Raw genomic sequence first — 16,356 nt, forward strand, 5'->3', positions numbered from 1 at the left:
CAGTGTGCACCATCAGCAGCCATCCCTGCATGTAGCAAAGGGAGAGCAGCCTCACAGATGAGGGAGAAGCAGAGAGCTTCACCAGCTAAAAGGAGAAGCTAGACATAGAAAACCTATCCCAGTTTAAATACCTAATAGAAGACCAGATTGACTGATGAAATTACTATTATTACTGTGTTTTTCTTTACATATTTTTAGTTGTAGATGGACACAATACCGTTATTCTGTTTATTTTTAGTGTGATGCTGAGGATCAAACCCAGTGTCTCACACATGCTAGGCAAGCACTCTACCACTGAGCCACAACCCCAGCCCCCTATTATTACCTTTTTATACACTAAAACCTTAGGAGAGAGAGTCCAACAAACATGGATGGGCTATGGGTTTTTTCTTTTTAAAAAGAAAATATAAGTGCTATGTTTTTGTAATTTGCAAGATTTAAATATATTTGCATAATTCAATTAAACTGTGCTTTTAGGCTTCTTTCTGATAAGAATAACACTGATTTGTGGGAAATTACATATGTTTTCCTGGTCCCTGGAACTCTCTTAAGTAAATGGAAGCTCTTGCATGCCCCTCATACAATAGTACTTTGCATCCCTGAAAGAGTTAATATATTCTTTAAAAAGAAGAGAGGGGACAATTTACCCAGTCTGCCAGTCTGGCTGGCTGGTGGAACACTTTGTGTTTATATTGCATTTTTCTCGAATGGAGTCTTTATCTAATCCTCACAGAAATCCCCATGACAAAAGTGTTTCTCATTTTATGGATGAGGAAACTGCTATAAAAAAGCGACTTGCCCAGAGTCACCCAGAGAATTAGTGATGTAAGGATTAGAGCTCCCTATTCAGTATCCAGCATTGGTAACTCCCCACATTCCTTAATATCTGTACATAAAATGTGTTTTCTATATGAACTAATCTCAATTTAAAACGTCCCTGAAACCAACCATGACATTGACAAAGGACAGGATCCCTTGATCCTCCCATGGTACCCAGGCTACCTATTCTTTTTTGTTTATTGATTTGTTCATTTCTTTACTTTGAAATGATGTGTCCTAAAGTCCAAAACCATCCTAAATATCCCTTTGAGGCTTTATAGTACTTTAAAGGCCACCTAAGTTCTGATCCCATCCTGCCTCTCTCAGCGCAGGTTCTAGCTTCTTCCTGAATAGCTCCAGTCCACAAAGCCATGTGTTTTGTTGTCAGACCGGTTGTTACAATGTTTTGAAGGATTATTGTTTGTTTTATAAATTCCACTGATAGGTCTTCCTTCTGCCTACTACAATGTAAAAAAATAAATCTATTGTCTTTTCTATGTTACAGCCTTCAAAGAATTTGAAATGACTCTTATGTCACTAGCACATCGTCAGTACCTTAACTAAAGAACTTAAGTTCCTTAAGCCATTCCTCAGATGGGTTGGTTTCCAGAAATCTCATCTACTCTGAGTCCCTCCTCTGGATTTTTTAATAGATTACACATTTCTTTATATAAAATACTCCTTTTTTTGTCCTTGTGAATGACATTTTAGGGCACTCTTCACATTCCATTTCATGTGTGTTGTTGTGTTGTTAACTTCCTCCATGACAGTTGACAATCTACAGATATATAATTTTAAGTGTGGTCAAGGTATTAAAAGTAAAATTATTCTAAGGATATTATATATCTAGCAATTCTGAAGTTAACCACAAGCCGAATAAAAACTATTGTCTTGGTACCTGAAAATAATTACTAGTTATCTAGTTGTTAAAACTGTGTTATTCATTACATTAACTCCCAATATTCATTCATTAAGATACAAATGATATTATCATTTATGTATCTAATAAAAGTGTTAAGACTCAGTCTCTATTAATTCATCCAACATTTAATTACTCAAGCACTGATGGTTCTTAATGAAAGAAGATTTATTTTTGAAACGGGGAACTACAATGCATTTGATGATTGAGGGATTAGAAATGATACCATCTCCCAGAACACACATTCCTACCAATGAAAGTCTTTAGTTTTCTCCTTTTCACATGCATCCAAAAAAAAAAAAGCCAGTTAAGCACTTTTCTCTTTCACAGCCTTATTCCGTATTAGGTTCTTTCCTTGATCAACCCTTTTCCAACATTTATTTAATGCCCCTGATAAAATGTGGAAGGTCAATGTGTTTCCACATCACTTATTTCCTCTCTTGAAGAGGGAAGCAGATGTTTCACACCTGATGCAGTCGCCATGATGTGTTGCTTCCAGAGGCCAAACAGACTGGAAGTGTATTACACAGGCCCAGTGTGATGTGCTGCCAGACTGGAGACAGACTTGGCCAGGTGTGTGAAGGGCAAACTCAATTGAATTCATTTCTGCACATTCAGTCAAAGCACCCATCTCAGGACCCTTTGATCCCAGTTTTCACTGTCTGCCATGGGCACACGTTCCAGGGCAGAATTGGACCAAAGGTACTGATGAGATCTGGCAATTGCTATACAACATGCAAAGAACACGACTGGCAGAAAGAAACTATTCATTTGGTGGCTACAAAAGAGGGAATCCTGCTGTCCATGTGTGAAGCTAGGAAGTACAATGTGTGGTTGACAAAACTTCACCCAAATGCCAAAGCAAGATTTTGCCTCGTATTTTAGATTTCTCTATCATGAGGATGATGCAAACACTCTGACCATCTGTTCCCTCAAATAACATGCTGTGTGGATAAAAAGACACCCACACTGAACTACAGTTGATGGGGATCCTTTTATTTTAAAGTCCTCTTGGGTTTTTTGAAGTTTTGGTTCTACTGTGATCCCAAGAATAAGCCATAACTAGTTCCTCATCGTAATCAACGAGGTATTAAGTATTCATTTTGTAATTAACACCTAATCCACAAATCAAAATAGACTGTAATTAATTCCTAAATACCCAAGACCTGTCACAATAGAGGCAGTGTCATCTTAGCAGGGCTTAGAATGTCTCTGCAAGACTGAGTAAGGGCTTGGATCTACATAGAGTTAATTCAATCCAAATATATGATGATAAACTAAAATTTATTAAAAAAAATGGAAGAAAAGAACTTTTTGCAGAATAGTCAGTTATTTCACTGGTACTGCAGAAAAATATATTGCAAATGTAATGCACATCCTGTAGTTTGAATGAACAATGAAGGAATGGGATGCAGCTTTTCTCATGTGGTTTTATAAGAAAGTCAATAAAACCTTATAAGAAACATTGTTTTATAGATACTCCTTATTTTAAATTTAAAATTTTTCTGATTTGTTAACTCATATGTCATGATCTATTTTAATCCCAAATTTCTTTTAGGGCTAGTTGTTTCTACAAAAATATATGAACACAATAGTTCATCATGAGTTTTTGGTTCAGAATTCTTTGAGGCATCCATATTAACTCTAGATCTTTATGTTAAAAAAAAATGTGTATGCAATATACAGTCTCCAGGGTTCCAGTCTATAAATGCACTAAACATCTGTATCCAGGCATTAAGAATTTTGCTTTGAAATATCCAACAGTAATTGTCTGAGTATTTGTGGATACTGAGAAAGGAGAGGATTAGCAGTATAGCATGGTATCACATCACAGATATGAAAAATGACTAATTTTACCTGTTGGGAAAAGAAAAACAAAAAAATAATATGGCAAAACCCAAACACATAGGGAACATAGACTCTTTCTTATATTTCTGTTAAATACCTTTGTTCTACCAAACAACATAGTGAGGCGTTAGTTTTTTACTCTGAAAGATACTGCATACTGATAATACTCATTATCGCACCACATGTCTATATAAAAAGAACCCTCTCGTATGATTGTCATACACATGGCAGCATTTCACCTGAAATGTGATCCTTACACACAGACTTTAAAGAGGTGATTATGGAGAGGCTCCTTAGTCCCTCAAAAGATTTGGGATTTTGGAGAATTTTTCTCGAACAATAATGAAACATATTTAGTGATGTTTTCTATCTCCTAGCCCAAAATACTGTAATTTCAAAATAAAAATAGAGTATCCCTAAGATATCCAGGGGTTTGTGTTCTACTGTTCATAAGGTGTTTAAAATTATAAGTAGTGACTGAATTTTACGATTCCTTTTATCCCTGAAACATATTCCTGGAATAGTACATTGAAATATTTAGATGGATCACTGAACATTTTATACTAAAGGGTTTTTATGATGAAAACTTGTAAAGTGATCATGTACTGATTGAACATTTTTTTTTGCAAATCCAAATTGTCAATATTGCGTTTTCTTAAATTTTAAAACTGTAATATTATAATACAATAAGATTGATGATTCATGCCTTGGTTTCAATTTTCTAAGTACAGTACATCCAATTAAAAATAAATTAGAAACTGGCTAATGAATAATCAGTAAATTGTATTCTTTCTTCCTTTTACCGTCTATATTTTCTTTTAATCTTAAGTAATTTACTTTTATTAAAGACTTCTCTCTAATCCAAATATTTACCAGTGATTTGATTCTTCTCTAGGTAAATTACAATTTAAGCTATATTAATTAAAAATGGTACTTGTAGATTTGATAGGAAAAATTTAATTTCTGAATGAAAATAAAGCTAGTATGTGCTAGTCTGTGTCACTTCTTCAGAAAGGGTGTCATAGCTAAAGATGATCAAATCAAAATCAAAGATTTGATCTCATAAAAATTAGAATGCAAATTCTAAAATAATGATATCATTTCTGCCCATTTTGCTTTGCAGATTTTATGATGCATCAACTTTAGTAATAAATTATGAATATTTAGCAAAACCAAAAATACCTTCTGGATGAATGCTCATGTTCAGCTTTGCTAATATCAAAAAGAAATATATACCATGTAAAATTTCTATTACATGACATACCAATTTTAAGTGTACTTTTTATTGGTCTGAAGGTCTACAGGTTAACTCCTTCTGCACAAGGTCCTGGCTTAGCAGGAATCCTTGGGGAGGCCTTCCTTGAAGACTATTCCAGAAGACAAACAGAATCTCCATAGTTTGTGTTGTCAAATATAACTGTGACAAGAGTGGTGTGTATTCTCCTATCTATATACTACTTCTTTGCCATAGATAAAGACTCCGAGAAAAATTCCTCCAGAGATTTGACCACAAAGCCTGACCCTCAAAGTCCAATGGAATCATCCAGAACAAAATCAGAGCAGAAGGAAATGGGGACTGAGAATGAAGAAGCAATCAGGTGAGAATTTAATAAAACATGTGATGCATGTTGGAGATAGTGCTGGGTCCTGCACACACACAAAAATAATTCTAACACCTAATTCCTCTTTAGTTGAACAAAAGAGCAAGAAAACCACAACAGTCACATAAGGCAAAGCAATGGGCACGAACTAAAAGGTAGGTTCAGGTCCAATTCATTTCGCCTTAACAGCCAGGCATGGCCACTAACCAAGAGCTCTACACAGGCACACGGCTGTAGGCCAAATCACCCCCACAGAAACATTGCAGTAACATGTGTGAGTCACTGTATCATCATAGAAACAGCCCACATATGTATTAGGCATACATTTTAAAAGGAAATAATTAAAGAAAATTTTCCCCAAGTTCACAAAGAAATGGCTATTTCAATTCTGTAAATATTTTATTGTTCCAGAAGATTATGATTTCTTCCCATCAACCAAAGAAAGTGTGGCATAAAAACCAAAGGTTACTACAGAAGTGGGCAATTTTTTATGCCACTGAAAGAACAAAGTTTTATAAATACTTCCCATAAAATTATTGGGAATATCACAAAAGAGGTGCCAATTTAAATGTGAATCCACAATAAAATCCAAGTAGGAGTCTCTTCATCTTCTTGGTAAGACGTTATGGGCCTGCTGATCCAATTTGAATTGCTTCATTATATTTGATATAATTACAATGGACTTATGAAATAATAAGGAAATATTCTTCATCTTTAGCAGGCAAGAGGAGTTAGCCTTTCAAAAAACAGGTAAAAGTAACTATTCTTCCACTCCACCCCACTCTACCCCTCCTTCTCTCTCGGCAGCTCTTTACTCTTTTAAACCATCTGCTGTCAGTACGAATTAATGTGATTACCTAGGATCCAGGGTATTGCTGATTGAACAATAGGCATCTGTAAGAGAGAGCGCATTTTCAATGAACACAAATTTGGCTATATATGAAAATAAACACAAGCTCTCTCTTAACACATACATACACAATGCTATCGTGCTATCTGACAAAAATAAAGCCTGATGTATCATTTAGGCAAAGAGAAGATGTTTAAACTCTGAGGTGAGGACTAGAATCTTACAACAGGATAAGTAATTATTTATGTTATTTATATAATTATTGGTGCTTGCAGAATGCTTTGCTCTCCTATTAGTAGGTCATCATTATCTTCCCTCCACAGATAAGCAACCAAGGCACAGAGAGGTTAATTAGTTTGCCTATAGTAATAGGGTTAGCTCAGATAAGATTAGACTGCAGAAGACTAGAATTCCTGAGTGGAACTTTTTCTTCTCTCTTGCCAATATACTCCCCTTTAACCAATAGTTTAACCTTCTGAATTAATCTCTCTTTCTAGCATTTATTTTAATACATATAAATTTTTGCAATAAGTAGTAGTAATAGGCTTTGAAGGAACTGAAGTTGAATCCATAACTAATATTTTGGGAGATATATTCCTCTTAACCCATATTTATTCCCACTAGAGTACTTTTGCTTTTCTGAAAATGTAAAAAATATTGAAAGTTTTCAATTGCCCAGAAAGTAGGTCAAACAGTACAGTTCAATACTATGAAACTCCTTAATATGTCCTCTGAGAATCTGCCTGGTCTATCTCCTCCCTGTTTTTCCTTTGCCATCTCCCAACACATCTCCTTACTACCCATTTTCCTTTTGTAGCCACACCTCTCCTGCATATATTTCAGTCTCTTATACTCATCACATTCCCTGCTGACATCAACTCTTCAGATTGAATTCTGACCATTCCCTCCTTTGAAAGGCCTTTCATGCTCTTTGTAACTAGGTCATATGCCCCTGTAATAAGATCTTTTGCATGGTGTATATTCCTGTTGCAATTCATATGATTCTCTGATTAAAGTCCATAGGTCTCACCTCTTGGTTGTGTGCTTCTTTATGACAGGGGCCACGGTATCTGTATTATTGATGACTGGTATCCCCATTGCCTACTTCTGTACCTGGTACATGATAAACTTAAAAAAACTACTGATCAAATGAACTAATGGGTAAATCTCAACCTACTGGATTTATCTCTCTGGAACTTCTAAATTTTCAAGATTGTATAGTGTCTACAAGAGGAGATAGCAAAACATGAGTGGCACCCAAGCCTTTCCATTCCAGCTTGGAATCCTTGGTAAGAGCAAGGGTGGCAGGTGGCACATTATAAAGAGAATGAGGAAACAAACTTAGGCTCTAAAGTCTCTGTTTGGGATAGGGATGTAGCTTAGTGGAAGAGCATTTGCCTGGCATGTGTGAGGCCCTTGGTTCCATCCCCAACACCACAAAAATAAGTAAATAAATAAGTCAAGTCAGTCTTAATTCCTTATTCTCTTCTTGGCTTTGCATCACTATCATTTTCCTGAGCTGGCAAAATTGTTTGCATCCAGATCATTTTTTTGATATTTTCCTGACAACATTTTCTGCAACATAGATAGTGGTGCTGCTAGAGAATTATTGATGAGCTAAGTAGGCCCAAGTTAGCTGAAAGCTCTTGCTTTGCTACAGGAAGACTTTCTGCAACTTTTCTGAGGACCAGTGAAAACCACAAGCATTGAAAGAACAGCTTCAAACGAGCAAGTTCTAGTGTCACCTTTGACTAAAGTTAATGGAAATCTTAATCTTCCAGGACCACGTAAGACTTATCAAAACTTTCTGTTTTAACCACATGGGCAACAATGCTACCACACATAGAATCCTAAACAGCATAATTTTATATATGATTACATAAGATCAATGATAAAATAATTGTCTATTGAAAATACCATTTCATAGTTCCCTCAATGAGTAAAGCTCATTTTGGTACATTTAGTTATTAAAAATCAGCATCTTCAACTTTAAGCAAGGTTAAGTTTTAAAAAGCTTTTTCTCCTAGAAAAAGCATTAAGGATTTGATTGATTGTAGGCACTAAATATAGATATGTGACTGACTAGTTTTCACCTCAATTATTTTAAATTTGGGAAAAGTTAGGTTATTAATAAACAAAATTTAAAAGTAGGTTTCTTATTCTAAGTGCATTTACCTTATCCTGTGGCCTAAGCCCTGGGCTGAATAGGGATTAATGTGTCTGGGCTGATCAACAAGTAGTGGGGAGAATGCAGATTGGGAATTTTGCTGTCTCTGTGTGAAAACTGCAGTGTGATATTGTTGATTACATCTATAGTTTCTGTTATGCTCAGAAAATGCACAGGGGTAGAGACCATGAGGAATATAAGCATAAAGGTTACCATTTATATCAGTCAAGGTTCTCCTGAGAAGCAGAACTGATAGGATATACACATATACAAATTCTTATCATTAAGAAATGGCTAAGGACATTATGGAGGCTGAAAATTCCTAAAATCTATAATCACCAAACTGTAGACTCAAGAGAACCAATAGTGTTTTTCCAACTCCAGTCTGAGAACCAAAGGAGCCAAAGGTATAAGTTCCAGTCCAGAAGCTGGCAGACCCAAGACTCAAAACAAATCAGTGGTTCAGTTTTCTGTCTGAAGACAAGAAAAAGCAAGTATCCAAGCTTAAAAAGAGCAGAAGGACTCTCCTCTTACTCTCAGGAGATCAGCCTCCTTGTTCAATACAGGTCCTCCAACTGACTAAATGAGATGCACATTAAGAAAGACACCCTGCTTTACTCATGCTACTGATTTAAATGTTCATCCTATCCAAAATGCTTTCACATCTAGTATAATGTTTGCATCCTGTGGCCCAATCAAGTTGACACATAAAGTTAATTATCACACCATCTCCATTATGCACATAAAGGAATTAAAACCGTATAGATTCTGTTTTTTCTGTGGCTAAAGTACAGTGTCTTCTTACCATTTCACCCTGTTCTTGCCTTATTGAACCCAGGCTTACTCAAAACTTGTTAACTTAGAGCCTCCGTACTCTTGAGCATACAGAGCAAAGATCTTCAGCTTGCCAAAAAACAAAGTCTAATGTTAACTGTTTATAAAATTGAGCATCCAGTTGATAAAATGTTCCTTTTGCCCTTGTCTCAAATATTGTTCTGTAATAATAAAAGAATATTGGTATGTATTATCAATTTGACTTCTTATATAAACAGAAAGAAGTGAGTTTTACATTATTACAAAGAAAGTTTACATTATTATAAAGATGTGATTTTTTTCATAAAACAAAATCACTCTGACATTTTTTATCTAACCCTCAACAAGATTCTAAATACTGTCTAAAACTAATTTCCTCACCAAAGTAATACCACTTATCTCAAATACATGTCAGCCAAGGAAGAGATCTTCTTTGAAGATATTCCAATATTATATATCCACGTTTCTGACTGGAATTCACTTGAATTAAACTAGATTTCTTTCTTTCCTTCTTTTTCATATCCTTTCACAACATTTTCTAAATTCTCCATCTGAGAAAAAGAAATTCTCTGCTGATCTTCCCCCAAAAAAACCAATCAATTTGTTATCTTATCAGATGAATCATTTGTCTTTTAAAAGACACGAGGTTCACCTCTGGAAAGACCCATTGATATCATTTGTCAATTACCAAGGAAAACAGCCTGTTTCTGGCATTCTATACAGCACATCCTTATTTTTTTTAATATAAAAAGATATATTTTGATGGACACTAATGAATAGCAAGCGAAAGAAGATGTGTTTTGCCTGGAAACATCAAATAGCTACTTCTGGAAAAAGAGACAGAGTTGAATGGCTGATAGGTTAAGTGGTTAAATGATGAACAAGCAAGGAAGTAAAACATTCAGTGCCTGTGACTAGGGTGTGCTTCCAGACTGACTTACAGTATAGTACATGACTTTTCATCACCATTGCTACCCATGACGCTGAAAAGGAAGGTTATTTCTATGAATAGTCTTTGTTCATAATAGCAATCAGTCTCTATTTGGGTGGTTTTAAAATAGGCAATCATTTCGCAGCAGGAACAATGAGAGCAGAATAGAATTCAGAATCTTATCAGCCCTCATAAACACTGACATTTATTGTCTTGTAACTAGAAAAAGCAAGAATCACTGCAGGAAAGATGCTTAAAAATCCATATGTGCCTTTAGAGTTGGAATAGAAAAGGAATGTCACCTATCAAGTTTACAAAAATAAAATGCAATTTATACTTCAATAATTTACAAGCTTTTAATAAAAAACAAAAAGGAAATCAGCTATATGTTTACCAAATTTCTGGGGTACTTAGTGAAAATTATGCACTATTACTTTTAGCCCAAAATTGAAAATTTTCCTCTATGATAAGAATACTTGTAGAATTAAGCATTATGAATGCTTTGAACAACAGATTGTCCATTTATTTCTAATAATGATTGCTAACTTCTATTTTTAGCAGTATAGCAGATTTAAATGTTTTTAGAAAATTCTTTGGGGATAATATAATATAAAATACTGGATAAAAATATAAAATCATACCTTTTCATGCATGACTGAACTTCTGGAAAGCAAATGCAGAATGTAATTAAAATAAAAAAATTAGGAAGTTTAAAAATTGTAATAAGAGGTAGAAGAGCAAAGTTAAGCAGTGGAGATTGTAACCAGATATGAAGAAAGTAAAAAAAGTGAACTACCCCTTAACTCCTAATGTACATTATGGAATTTGGATGATAATGATGTGTCAATGTATGTTTAATTGTCAAAAATGTACAACTCTGTTGGAGGATATTGAAAATAGAGGAGGTTATGTATGGTGGAGCAGAGGAGTATAGGAAATCTATTTCTTTAGTTTAATTATGCTATGAACCTAAAACTGCTGAAATAGCAAGCAAACTGCTATTTCTTAAATAAGATAAAATTAAAATATTTCCTATAAAGAGGGACAATTGAGAACTAAAAGACATAAGTCTGATTAATTTTAAAATATCTTAATTGAACATGCATATTAAAATATCTTTGAAATGTGTTATTAATTAAAACAGAATTTTTAACTTCCATATACTAAATTTATGGTCTTATAAGATGACAAGTAAGAGGCAGTGCGTGCAATTCTTTCAATTATTAAATGAAACTGGTGAACCCACTCTCCTAGTGTGGGTAACTGTAAAATAATTCTCTTTGTTTTTGAACAGACAAGTATTTAAAGTTATCAAAGATAGTGCACATTGGTATGCCACAATTAGCAAATTGGATCCAAAGAACACTGAAAAAACTCATGTCTAGTACCTGTTCAAGCTTAATTAGAACAAATACAAAAATAGACCTTATACTATGCTAGACCTTGTAACATCTGCTCAAGAGCTCTTCAAAAACACAAAAATTTGCATTTTACCCTCCAGCACTACTGATTTATTTGGTCTGTAGTGGGTAAGAAACATGAGTAATTCTAAAAATCTTCTTAGAAAATTTTAGTGTACATGTAGGAAGGAGAACCATTTCTCTAGAACATAAAGTAGATCTAAGAAAGTTTTAAAGATTTTATGTCATATAGAATATATTCTCTAATCACTTTGCCAGAAAATTTCATGTTAACTTTTTAAAGCTAAACTTTTCAGAAATCTCACACAATTAAGAACACAATTTTAAATAGTCCTGAGGTCAAAAAAATAAATCATAAGGGAAAATACTTAGAAAGAATCACTAGTGAATATGCTGCACTTCAAACTTGGAGAATAATTTTAAAAATCTACCAGTTATTTGTTTGTGCTCTTCTCTCTTTATTTTTATTTTTGTTTTTCTTATATTAACTAGTTGATTTTAAATACAAGTTGAATATAAAATTCATTTGGAAGAACAAAAAAAACAAAAATAGGAAAAGGATGAGAAATAAGAGTAATGAATGTGGTTTTAGTCCTACAAAATATTAAAACCTACTTAGTCTTCTACAATTCAAAGAGTGTGATATTGGCATATGAATAGAAAAATCAATAATATACTTAATATATATATATAATACAGAAATAAATCTAACTACATATAGAAATATAGTATATTATAAGGATGGCATCTAAAATCAGTAAGGAAAAGATAGACTTAAATAAGCAGTATTAAAGAAACTAGATAGACATTAATAAAAAAACTAAAATTGGATTTATTCTTCATGCCACACACTATATAATTTACCAATAGTCCAAAGATTTAAACAGAAAAATATTAAAAACATATAAGTACTAGGGAAATATAAACGAATTCCTTTATTTGTAGAAACACATACTAAGTCCTAACATTCAAAATTCAGACGCAATACAAGAAATGCTAGATAAATTTTACTACAAAAAAGATTTAGTATTACTGAAAAAAATATTATAAGCAAAATAAAAAAGAATCAGCAAAAATATACATATGAAAACTCTCATTACTACTTTCTCTGGAGACTCAGCATTTTATTTTTGAGACTGATAATACATTTAAGTTTTGTTTTGCATTAAGATACTTTAAAATTGTTAATGACTTAATCAACCTGATGTCTTTGTGATATGTTGCCACCACTATTTCATTTTTCCTTTTTTTAAGATTAAATAGCAGAAATTCAGTGTACTTTATTAATTAATTTTGGCTATTAATTAGCCAAAAGTAAACCAATATATCATGTACTCCCAGGAGTAAAACAGTGATCCTAGCATTCAATATAGTATAGTCAGATGACCCACTCTAACTTCAACAAAGTAATTTTATTAGTAGTATATAACTAAGTGTATATTATGTATAAAATAATATTCATATACTATGATATACATATATTTATATATATAATATGGTAGTGAATATCCTTCTAGAGTGTCTGTTCCTGCTTTCTGTACTCTTAAAAGTCATTAGTAATGTTGTGAGAAATTGGTTACGATGTACCAAGATAAAGCAGGCGAGTATCGGAAATAGCAATAGTGTTGTACTGGTAGGTGGTTGACATGAGTCAGCAGACAAAAGATAAAAATGTTATGAGTATGTGTAGTGGCCCTGAGAGAGGACCAGCCTACAGACACAGTTTGTGGTCCTATCTTAAATAGCTTCACTCTTTATCATGGAGAGATGACAGCTCGGTTGCTTGTTGCCATAGAAAACCAGAGCACACAGAAATTCTGTGTCTATTTTCTTCCTCTTGGCATAAAAAAAAAAGGAAATTAGACAATTTTTATGTTTTTTATAGTGCTTAAATTATGACTTTCAGAATATGGTCTTCTTGTGTATTATAATTGACTGATGGATATTGACTGGAAATTTTGAAAATTATACAAGAGAATAAATTCAGATTACTATGAGGCAGGCAAATAATACTCCTGAATAAAGCCTCCAGAGGAGATGGAAAACAACAGAGCAATCCTGATGACACAGTAGACCGTAGGTAGGAGGGAATGCTGAATGTTTCCTACATTGAGTTCAAGAAAAGGTCTCCTTCCTGTCATGAAGTCAACCCAGCTGAGAGTGATCCACATCATCTGATTTTTTCTAAATTCTTTTTTTTTTTAAATCTAGAAGTCCATACTTTTGAATTCTCTGAAAATAAAATTGAAGTTCTTTTAAACAATAGGCCAAATACAGCTACAAGTCATCAGTTTACCATCCCTGCCTTGAAAGAAGAGACGAATTCTAAATAAGTTCACTGTCAAAAAAATATAATTCCATTATACACTTAGAGATGTGGTCTATCAGAAAAAAAATATTCATGAATGTTGTTCCTCATAAATCATTTCTAGGACACAGAGTCAAAACTATAGGAATTGTTTGTATGTTTTAATTAACATTATTACATTTCCTTCCAATTTAATTTTATTGTTGCTTTTAAGGTTTTAGCTTATATGGTAATTTTTAGAGATATTTGCAGTTTGAGATAAATTTTGTCTGACAGTATTTAATAAGCAGTCTTGTATGATAAATAAGAGATTTTTATAATCAGCTTTTTTAATGGTGTTCTTTTGTTTAATATTTTTTTAGTTGTCAGTGGACCTTAATTTCGTTTATTTATATGCAGTGCTGAGAATCGAACCCAGTGCCTCACACATACTAGACAAGCACTGTACCAATTAGCCACAGCCACAGCCCCTTTAATGGCATTCCTAATAGTCCAAATATATATTAGTAACAAGAGCCTAGAAAAGAGGCTTGGTTGATTCTATTTTAAAGTTAATTGATTCATGGAAGCAGGAAGATCTGGTCAAAATAGGTGAAATGGAAACTCTCCATTCTGAAAAAAAAATAATAAATGTATGGCTCACTGTGTTTCTTACAGTCCTTGTCCCCTTGGGAGGAGGACTTGATGAGTTTATCAAGGACTGGCTTCAGCAGGAGAGGGGAGTAGAGATGTGGAGGGTGAGGGGATACCTCCCTATCTGGAATAGCAGACTGGAGTCAGATAAGAAAGAAAACCGGATTTCCACCCAGTGAGAGGTAATTTCTGGCACAGGAAATGGCAGACCTAATATACTGGTTTACAGCACATAGATTTTGAGGAAGCAGCAAACATGCCACACAGGTTATCTAAGAGAAGCAACCTAGGAATAAGCTGGCCACGGGATTCATCGCAAAGATGGCAGCCTTTTAAGACATCTCCATCTTCTGCCCTCCCTCTGAGCTAGGAAGGCACCTGAACGCTCCAGCAGGTGAGCAAGCAAAGTCATGGGGAATAACTCAGCTGATAATGTGAGGCAAGTACCAGTAAGAGTGACCCTTCCATCTCAGATGTTTAGCACAGGATCTGCCATTTAGAACATATAGTAGAAGTTCTCCAGTTCATGAATAAAATGTGTGTTTTACTCTGCTAGATTGCTAGAAGGGGAATTACACAGTGAAAAAATATATATATACACATATATGTATATATATATATATTAAGAATATATAATATATATGTTTTTAAGTTTCTGATAAGAACTTTTATAAGTATAGTTTTAGATTTAAATATTGTTCTCATTTTAAACATAGAAATGTTTTCATATATGGTTGTTTTCACTGCTCATGAAATGTCTTGGCTGCTTTTTCTCATATGGAAGGCAATGTTTTTATTTGTTTTTACATTTTTACATGATTTCAGCATCCCATAATATCTGGACAGATTGTTATATAATGTGGTAAAATATAAAACTAAGAGCTCAAATGTCTAATCATTCTAAATCAATAGAAATTCACCCTAATTCTGCTGAGACAGTAATATTCCAGCATGTAGTCTATGTCCCAACCATCATCTAGGTAAACTTCCTGCTAGGTAAACTGGCCTAATGATTCATTTCATTGCAGCTGTAGCTCATATGCAGACGTTCAACAGTGCCCTGATGTGGGCACCAACTCACAGAACTTGTTATTGTAAGACACTGACAGACAATGGAATAACAGCTATGCTACTCTGTGGTATAAGAAGAAGCAGTAAATGGACAATTGGAGCAATCAGAGGAAAAGTTCTGCATGCTCCCATCACCAATGTGTGTCTGTGCCAGGGCCCATTTCATCAGTTTTTGTTCCTATTACGCAGGAAAACTGAGTCTAAGCTCTCTTCAGTGAACTAATCCCCTCTCTCTGACTCACAGACATCACTCTGGTAATTTTTCCCTTCTCTCCAACAACGCCTAATTATTTTTCTCTCTGTTGGATAGTATCTATAAGCATATAGACATGTTATAGCATTTCCCATACTAAAAAAAAAAAAAAAAGTAACAAAACACCTCTCTTCCTCTCTTAGTTCCAAGTGAGCTACAGTTATTGCCTACTTTTCCTCTCGCCTATCACAGCAAATTGACTCAAACCAGCTACCTATATTCACTTTTACTACTACCTCTCTGCCCATGCTCTCCGGAACCTGTTACAATCAGGATCTTATTCCTTCATTTGACCTTGTATGAAAGCTTTTCTTGGATTTATTCCAGTTTTATCAACATCAATAATGCCTCAAACCTGTCAGAGTTGATGGCCAATCCCTGGTTCTGTGGTTTTTGTTTTTGTTTTTGTAGTCTACCTATCAGCACCTATTTATAGTTAATCCTTCATGTCCTCCTTGAAGCACTATCTTTATTTGGCTCCCCAGTTACCACTGTATTGGGCTATTGATTTACCTGTCTGGCCACTCTTCCTCACTGCTCATGGATGATTCCTCCTCTTCCCAACCTCTAAACCTTAAGGCCTCAAGCACCATTCTCACTCCTTCTTTATTCTCCCTACATTCTAAAATTAGATGATTTTTCAGCTCCATGGCCTTAAATGACATTAACACCTGATGACTCCCAAATTTGTATTTTCTTTCTGGATCTGTACCAATCGCCTA

The 16,356-nt window shown here is 34.2% G+C and overlaps 1 protein-coding gene across 1 annotated transcript in view; it reads left to right on the forward strand.

The window, feature by feature from the left end:
- Positions 1-16,356, forward strand: part of Cngb3 (cyclic nucleotide gated channel subunit beta 3) — a 138,262-nt gene that overhangs the window by 9,216 nt on the left and 112,690 nt on the right. Inside the window, exon 3 of the mRNA XM_021728651.3 lies at positions 5,058-5,184. Within this exon, the coding sequence (XP_021584326.2) occupies positions 5,058-5,184 (127 nt within the window). The remainder of the gene's footprint in view (positions 1-5,057; positions 5,185-16,356) is intronic.

The sequence above is a fragment of the Ictidomys tridecemlineatus genome, chromosome 7 (genome assembly GCF_052094955.1).
Source record: "Ictidomys tridecemlineatus isolate mIctTri1 chromosome 7, mIctTri1.hap1, whole genome shotgun sequence".
Lineage (NCBI taxonomy): Eukaryota > Metazoa > Chordata > Mammalia > Rodentia > Sciuridae > Ictidomys > Ictidomys tridecemlineatus.